This window comes from Apus apus, chromosome 22 (assembly GCF_020740795.1).
Source record: "Apus apus isolate bApuApu2 chromosome 22, bApuApu2.pri.cur, whole genome shotgun sequence".
Taxonomy (NCBI): Eukaryota; Metazoa; Chordata; class Aves; order Apodiformes; family Apodidae; genus Apus; species Apus apus.
The window spans coordinates 7,070,402-7,078,442 of record NC_067303.1 but is presented as its reverse complement, the minus strand read 5'-3'; the positions used below and the strand labels follow the sequence as shown (position 1 = coordinate 7,078,442).

The following is an 8,041-nucleotide window of genomic DNA, read 5'->3' as shown; positions in this document are numbered from 1 at the left end:
TCCCTCCACCCATTTCTGGGGTCTATAGGGAGAGATCTGGGGCATTTTGTGGGGCAGTGGAGGGCAGCCTGGGGCTGGGGCACCCCGTGGGGCTGGGATGGGGCCCGAGGCACTCAATGGGGCTGGGGTCAGCTTCGGGGTTTCCTGGGTCCATGTCCATGCAGGGAGATGGGAGGGCGGGGGGGGGAGGGGGTGTTGCAGTAGGAGGGGGGGCTTGTGATGCCATGCCGGGGGGTGGGTCTGAGGCAGCCTGTGGAGCTGCCGTGGAGCTGGGGAGCGGGGGGGGGCATGTCTTGGGGCTATGTAGGCTGGGGTGGGGAGCATGGGGCAATTGTGGGGCGGGGGGGGGCGTCTGGAGAAGTCTGTGGGGCAGGGGGTGTCATGGTGCAGTGTTCCTTTGGGGACTGGAGTGGGGGGCGCTGAGACTGCCTCGGGAGGCGGGAGGTGTTGGTGGGTGTGTGGGGCGGGGGCGCGCACACACAGAACAGGTGTGTGATGGAACAAGGGCCTTAGCGCCATGCCTGAGTCGGGGGGTGCCGGGGGTCCTGCCGGCCCCGAGGGGTCCGGGCTGGGAGGGGCGGCCGGGCTGTCACCGAGCGGGGGGTGCCCTGGCCCCTCCAGCGCGGTCAGGTCTGTGTCTCTAAGAGGTGACGGGATCCCGCGTCAGAGCCATCGGCACGAGCTGCGGCGGGGGGACACACGGGGCCAGAAAAGAGGGGTCCTGCCCTAGGGGGTGTGTGTGACTGTGATTAGTAATTAGCAGGGTGGGTAATGAGGACACCGGTCATGCTGGGAGGGGGGAGGCTGGTGGGTGGAGGAACCCACCCCCTCCCCAGTAATGACACCGCCTGTGCCTTAATCAGTGCTGACCCACCTGATGCTAATTAAACTATATTAATGTAATTAACGTGTTGAATTATATTGATTTAATTGTATTAAACTGTGTACCCTGCGGTGGTACCAGCCTGGTGCTAATTTGGGGGGGCGGGATGTCCTGCAGCAACATGTTGAATTGAAGGGGGAGTTTGAGGGTGTCCAGGAGAGCGTGGGGCAATGTCTGGGTCTCAGGGGAGGGGGTTGTTCTGGAGCCAAGTATTGGGCTGGTGGGAGGGAGCGGTTCTATGGGGAGCGTGGGGTTCCAGGAGCGACGTGTGGGGCGGCGGGGGGGGGACGTGGAACAAAATATGGGGGTGCGGGGCAGAGAGAGGGGGGGAGGTCTAGGGGAAATCTATGGGTCTAGGAGCGGCTTGAGGGTGTTGGGGGTGTGGGGCGATGCAGGGGTCCCGCAGAAGCCGCCCCCTCCTCTGGCCTCCAAGCCCCGAAGTGCCGCGGCGGGACTGGGCTGTCAGTCAGCGCGGCGGGGCGGGGCCAAGGGCAGGGCAGCCAATGGGGAGGGGCGGGGCCAAGGGCAGGGCAGCCAATGGGGAGGGGCGGGGCGGGGCCAAGGGCAGCGGCGTGATCCCAGCCCCGGTCGCGGTCGCGGGGCCGGTTTGCGTGGCGCCCCCAGCGCGGGGCGGGGACACGCGATCTGCGCCGCTGCTGGGGGGCAGAGGGGTGCGGAGCGCTTCCTCACCCGCCCGGGCTCCTGCTCCAGCCCCTCCCGCCCGGCCTCACCCCCCCCCCCGCTGTGCAGCGGCCTTCCCACTCGGGGCTCCAAGCAGCCCCTCCACGTGTCGTACAAGCAAAACGCCACTGCTGTTTTTTTGTGCTTTTTTTTAATTAAAGAGACTGTCATCACCCCTTGCTTGGATAGTGCGCTCCTAGTTAGAAAACAACTTTGCAAAAATAATGCGGCGTGGAGGGCGGGGTGGGGGGGCGCTCAGCCCCGCCGCAGGAGGGTGGGCTATGGCACTGTCGGCGCGGGACCCCCCCGCCGGGCAGCCACCGTGCATGGGGGGGCGCACAGCCGGGCGCCCCGTTCCGCAGCCCTTCCCCCGGCAGTAGCTCAGGAGGGGGTCTCCCGCACCTCGTCCCGGCTGGCCGGGACGCTGAGCTTGATGAGAGTGTCCTCGCCAGGTCTGGTCCCCGGCAGGGCACAGGGCTGCAGGAGGTGGTCCCAGTAGAGGCTGAGCGTGGAGTGCTCCAGCTCCTTCAGCTCGTGCAGTTCCTTGGCGCTGGTCGCTGGTGTCTGCACCTCAAAAGTCATGTCGAAGCGGCTGTAGTCCACCCGGAAGGCGCCTTTCTCCAGCGACATGCAAGGCTCGAAGCGGTATCCCCACAGGATCTCATCCTCTGTGTACGAGGTGCGGGCTTGGCACGTCATTCCTGCGGCAAGACAACGGCTGAGCTGCTGCAATTAACCACCCACTGCCCAACGCAGGGGCTGCCAGCCCTGGGTCACCCATTGCTGGGGGGGAGCTGGTTTCAGCCCCAGGCATCTCTTGCAGGGATGCCAGCCCTCAGCAAAAGTTCACCTGGAATCTTCAGGACCCCAGAGTGCTGCCTGTCCCACACCTGACCCCTCCATCCCACTCACCTGTGGCTTCCACAATGCCCTCGAGGATGATGATGATTTCAAACTGCTCCCGGCGCAGTGACTCGGCTGACAAGTCCCAGAAGGGGCTGTGGTGGTTGATGACATGGCAGATGATCTGGGGCTCCACCAGGAATAGGCGGTCCTCCCCTGTATCATAGCCCAAGTTCAGCTCTGACTGTTCCAGGGGGATGAACTCCCCCTCAGAAGTCTGCCGGGATTTGATCAGCTTGGCCCGGATCTTGGCATCCACCATGTGGCTGTCCCGCAGGTCCCCCACACGGAACATCAGGCAGAGCTTCTCATCCCGGCAGGAGATGACGCAGTTCTTGCTGAACATGAGGGTCTGGGCACGCTTCTTGGGCCGGGAGATCTTGACAAACATGCAGCCCACCATCAGGGCATCAATCATGGAGCCAATGATGGACTGTGCCATCAGCAGGATGACACCCTCAGCGCAGTTGGCTGTCACCATCCGGAAGCCGTAGCCGATGGTCCGCTGGCTTTCCACGGAGAAGAGCAAGGCGGAGATGAAGCCATCCACGTTCTCAATGCATGGCTGCCACTTGGGATCACCCTGGTGCCTGATGTCATCCCGCACCCAGGCATCAAAAAAGTAGATGGTGGCAAAGACCACCCAGGTGATGATGTAGCACATCATGAAGACGAAGAGGAACCAGCGGTACTTGAGGTCTACGATGGTGGTGAAGATGTCTGAGAGGAACCGCTTCTTCTCCTGGATGTTGCCCAGGTTCACCTGGCACTTGCCCATCTTGGTGACATAGCGCTGCCGCTGCCTCTTGCTGGTTTGGACCATGGGGCTGTCCTCCTCCAGCAGCTTTCGGCCCCGGCTCTGCAGCCCCTCGGTGGTGGGGACGGCGGAGGCGGCGCGGGAGGACACCCTCCTGTGCACCGAGGTGGGGATGCTGGGCACGCTCAGGGCGTGCAGTGGGTACCAGCGGCCTCCCGCGGCCGGCGGCGCGCACTGGGCCGGCTCGCTGGGGCGGTGCGGGACGGCCACGCTGCCGCGGCTCGGCGGCAGGGATGATGGGCCCGGTAGCATGCCGCTGCCGCCGTGGCAGGGCAGGGACGGGTAGTTTGGCATCAAGCAGCTTTTCTTGGTGGTGGCGGCAGCGGCTTCCTGCTTGCAGTTCTCCACCAGAGCCTCGGGGGTGGCCAGGACTTCGGGCTGTAGAGGGTGAAAGGAGCCGGTTGGTGAGAAATGTTTGCTGACAACCACGAACGCCCGGCGGCATCGGCCGAAGGGTGCCCGCGAGCCCCAGCGTCAGCCATACCTTCTGGGGGAAGGTGCCGTACCGGCTGGTGCTGGAGGGCGGCCGGGGCAGGTAAGCCAGCATGTGCTTGGCAGTGGGGGTCTGTGCTGGGGGGATGGAGTTGCTGCGGCCGCGGGGCTCCTCGGGCACCAGCCAGCCCCCACCGACGCTGTTGTGGGCACAGGGCAGCACCATGGCCGTGCCAGGCAGGGGTTCAGCCCCGGGCTGGGCGCAGGGTCCTCCTGCAGGGACACAAAGTGGGGGGTTATTTTGTAGGTGGAGGGTGGTGCAGGACCCCTGCCCCTCTGTGCATCCCCACGGGCTGGGGGCTGGAGGGGCCAGCAGCGCACGTGCCGGTGATGGAGCCGCGCCGGGGTGGCGATGGGTCGGCACCAGATGGCTAAGCCCATTAGGAGCCATAATTGCATTGCAGAGGCCTGGATGGAGGCGTCCGCCTCCGGCAGGAGCAGCCCCAGCAGCAGGAGAGCTCCAGGTGAGCACCAGGGCTCTGTTCCATGCCTGTCTCAAGAGTGTGGCTGTAATTGCCAGGTCTCTGACAAGCTCGGAGCAGTAAGGAGTGGCCCCCCGGGTGTGGGAGGAGGGACAGCCCACGGAGAGGTGCAGGCTCCATAATATCAGGGCTCCTTGTGACAGCCAGGTCCCCCTGTGGAGATGTGACAGGAGGTCATGTCCCTGGAAACACTGCCCCAACCACCTGCAGGGACAGGGCTGGGGAGCACAGGGCTCAGCCTCCTCCAGCATCCCCAGCCAGGCTCTCTCCCATTCCCACTCCTACGATAGCTCCTGCCTATGCCCTGGTGAGACCAATGGTCCTGAGGGCTGCCCCTCCCCAGTCCCCCAGCCCTGCGCAGACCCCTCACTTGAGTGGGCACCCACCTCATGTCCAGGTGGAGCAGTGGCGGGACCAGCAGATGTTGTCCTCGGTTCCCTGGTCCTGCTCTGTCCCAGCTGCTGCGAGACATCTTCCCACCAGTTGTGGATGGGAATCCTGCACCCGGCTGTGCTGGTGGGAGGGAAGTTCCGAGGGGGAGCTCGGCACCCGCCGCCAATCCTGCTCCAGCAGCAGAAGGTCACCCGTTAATCTGACTCAATGACAGGCACAATTACCTCGACACGATTAAATTGGAAGGAGTGAGCACCCGGGCGAAGGAGCAGGAGGGGTTTCCCAGTGGATTTCCCAGCTCTCACCCTCAGGATGATGCTTCCTGTTTGCTCCTGGGGCTGGGACTGTCCACAGGGGCTGGAAGACGTCCCCCCTCTCTTGCCTGGTCTGTGGCCCACGCTGAACACAGCCAGTGCTCCTTTCAAGTCCCCCTTGTGCAGATCTCCTCCCGACACTCACTGGGGCTGAACGCCCCCCCGCCATGCCAGGAGGACTCAGTAATTTACCAGCTGAGCCCCGAAACCTCTGTTGATAAGAAAGACGGCAGATGAAGGAGAGATTAGTCGCTAATCTCTCAAGGAAGATGAATCTACAAGCTGGACCCTGGGGAGGGGCCGCACGTGGGGACGGGAGGGAGCTGAGCACCAGCACAAACTTGGGAATTTCCTGACGATGTGCTCTATTCTATTCCCTTTTTTTTGTTGTTTGTTTGTTTTTTTTCTTCTTTCTTTCAGCAGGATATCTTCTCCCAGGAAAGATTTTACTCACATACAGCACCAAGAGTTGTGTCCCCTGGTGAAGTGCTGGACAGGGTGAGCAGCAGGCAACCAGACACCCTCCCTCTGATGTTCTGTCCTCGATTTAGCTCTTGGAGGCTCCTTCGTGTATTTATTTAATGACCAAATGAGGGTCGATGCCTCAAACGCTCCTGAGAAGCACCTGACACCATCTCTCCACTGCCTGCGTCCTGCTTGAGTCCCCTCCCTGTCCCACCGTGGTGCAACTGCTGCTGCTTTCCCTGCCAAGGCTCTCGCTGAGGGTGGCGGAGGCTCGGAGGATTTACATGCTTTGGCTTAACCCTCCTGGGCACGGCGAGGCGGCAGGACCCCGGCTGCAGTCACGGCCGGGATGCACCCGGCTTTTCCTGCCGGGCTGGGTGCGCTTTCCTTTCAACGTGGAAAAACCAACAACGGCTGGAAAATGCTGGTGGCCACACCCCGGCGACGGAGGAACAGGCTCAGATCGGCGCCCCGGGGCGCCAGACGCGGCGGGGCGGACGCTGCTCCGCAAGCGTTAATGCCCGTGGTCGCCGCTCAGGGCGGCTTATCTGGGCCCCGCGACCCGCGCGCCGGCCGGAGCATGGCCGGGACCTGGCGGGCGACGGCGCAGGCCGGGGGGATGCTGCTGGCCCTGCTCGGGTGGGTCTCCTCCTGCGTCACCACCTTCGTGCCGCTCTGGAAGAGCCTCAACCTGGACTTGAATGAGCTGGAGGTCTGGACCATGGGGCTGTGGCAGGTCTGCATTGCCCAGGAGGAGGGAGCGCTGGAGTGCCGGGCCCACGGCTCCTTCCTGGCACTGCCCCCCGAGCTGCGTGTCTCTCGCCTCCTTATGTGCCTCTCCAACGGGCTGGGGCTGCTGGGCTGCCTCCTGGCTGCCCCGGGGCTGGAGGCCTGGAGAGCCTGTGAGAACAGACCAAGGATAAAGCAGAGGCTTCTGCTCGCTGGGGGAGCAGCATTCGGCATGGCGGGCACGGCCACCCTGGTGCCGGTCTCCTGGGTCGCCTACAACACTGTCCTCGACTTCTGGGATGACACCATCCCTGACATCGTCCCGCGGTGGGAATTCGGGGAGGCCACCTTCCTAGGGTGGTTCGCTGGAGCCTTCCTGGCTGCTGGTGGGCTGCTACTCGCCTGCAGTGCCTGTTCCAGCAGGATGGCATCGCCACCAGCCCCCGCTGGCCACCAGCCCCCAGCCACGCCAGGTCCAGCCCGGGGCCACCCTCTGCACCCCAAAAACGCAGACCTGGTCATCTAGGGACTCGAGGCACCATGCCCTGTGTGCTTCCTGGCTCTTCCCCTTGCAGGGATGGCTCCTGAGTGCTTTACAAGATGATTTGCCAATTCCTGCGGCAGCCCTGCAGAATTTTTTCCTTCCTCCCTGTGTCTGCTTTACGTTTTCTTTTTGAAGGAGCAACAGCTTTTCCCACAGCACTCGCCGAGCGAGCATGGAAAGGTGATGAGGCAGAGGCCGAGCAGCACTTCCTACTCCTGAGGATGTTTGGGGTAGAGTCGCTTCTTGTCGACACTGTGTTAGCATCTCCTGTGGATCCCCCATGACCCAGTCTGTGGTGGGTCACAGCCAGGGCCCAGTGCAGCAGCTCGTTCCTTGCACGTCCATGTCCCTCTGATGTATTCTCAATAAATTATGGCCGTTGGTGGCGTTTCCGTGCTCTGAATGTACAGCTGCATCTTGCACAAGTAGGGAAGAAGGGTGGGAGCTGCAAGGGGCAGCACTGCCGCTCTCGGGATGCTTTGGTCTGTCCAGAAGAGACTGGGGGAAAAAGAGAGGAAGGTGAAAAACAAGGGGGAGAGGGAACAGGGGAGACAAGGTGTTAGCAAAGCCACGTCCCCTGCAGCAGCTTCATCTTCTCATAACTAAGGGGATGAAGCTGTGAAGTGAACCACAGACCTTCCTGCAGCAAGTTCCTGAGCTGCAACCTTCACCTGTGCACCTGAGACAGGAGTGGTGCTTTGGGGGCTCCTTAACCCTTTCCTCCACCCTTTCCTGCTGTACAAATGGAGCCCGCCCAACCACCTCCGTGTGACTGATGGTGCGGAACATCAGGCTGGATTAATCGCCAGGTTCCCGCAGAAGCTGCCGCCGCGGCCCCGGTTAACAGCAGAGTTCACCCCCGGTTTAATCCCCACAGGCTAAAAGCCGTGGGCGCGTGACTGAACTCGAGGAAGCCCCTGGCTGACACCGGCATTCCTGGGGGAAGCAAAGTCCGCTTTCCCCGGAGAGTCCCCTTTGGAAACCTGCCCTTTGCTCAGCTGAGGAGGAGATGAAGGAGTGGGTGGGCAGGGAGAGGAGAGACCATCCCCAGGCACTTCTGCGCTGCCGGGCCCTGGGGTGTTCTGCTGGCGCAGAGGGTTAAGAGAGGAGAGGCAGGAGCTCAGTCCTTCCTAATGAAGATCAAGGAGGTAAAGCAGGATGGCGGCAGAATTCTTGGCTGGCAAGTGGCTTTCTAAAGCCCTGGCACACTGTGAGCTGCCCTGGAGAGGTCTGACCAACCCGGAAAGCAAAGAGAGCCTGGTTTGTCTGCAATCCATTCACCCACACCCTTGGGAAATGGGGGACTGGACACTCAGCAAAGGTTTCCAGCTCTGGGAC

The 8,041-nt window shown here is 62.6% G+C and overlaps 2 protein-coding genes across 2 annotated transcripts; one reads left to right on the top strand and one right to left on the bottom strand.

Moving 5' to 3' along the window:
- Window positions 1–1,797: 1,797 nt before the first annotated feature.
- On the bottom strand, window positions 1,798–5,894 carry LOC127393548 (G protein-activated inward rectifier potassium channel 4-like). Its single transcript, XM_051638710.1, has 4 exons — window positions 4,645–5,894; window positions 3,769–3,989; window positions 2,477–3,662; window positions 1,798–2,265 (listed from the first exon to the last, which is right to left on the bottom strand). Exons 2-4 carry the CDS (start codon window positions 3,940–3,942, stop codon window positions 1,946–1,948), a joined length of 1,680 nt encoding a protein of 559 aa, XP_051494670.1. The 5' UTR covers window positions 3,943–3,989; window positions 4,645–5,894; the 3' UTR covers window positions 1,798–1,945.
- Window positions 5,895–6,010: 116 nt separating this feature from the next.
- Window positions 6,011–6,685, top strand: CLDN25 (claudin 25). The gene has a single exon (XM_051638566.1). It carries the CDS (start codon window positions 6,011–6,013, stop codon window positions 6,683–6,685), a length of 675 nt encoding a protein of 224 aa, XP_051494526.1.
- The last annotated feature ends 1,356 nt before the right edge of the window (window positions 6,686–8,041 follow it).

Coding starts and splice junctions, on each gene's coding strand:
- CLDN25 (XM_051638566.1), top strand. CDS start 6,011: ATGGCCGGGACCTGGCGGGCGACGGCGCAGGCCGGGGGGATGCTGCTG.
- LOC127393548 (XM_051638710.1), bottom strand. CDS start 3,942: ATGGTGCTGCCCTGTGCCCACAACAGCGTCGGTGGGGGCTGGCTGGTG. Junction 3,663..3,768: donor ACGGCACCTTCCCCCAGAAG/GTATGGCTGACG, acceptor CACCCTCTACAG/CCCGAAGTCCTGGCCACCCC. Junction 2,266..2,476: donor GGGCATTGTGGAAGCCACAG/GTGAGTGGGATG, acceptor GTCTTGCCGCAG/GAATGACGTGCCAAGCCCGC.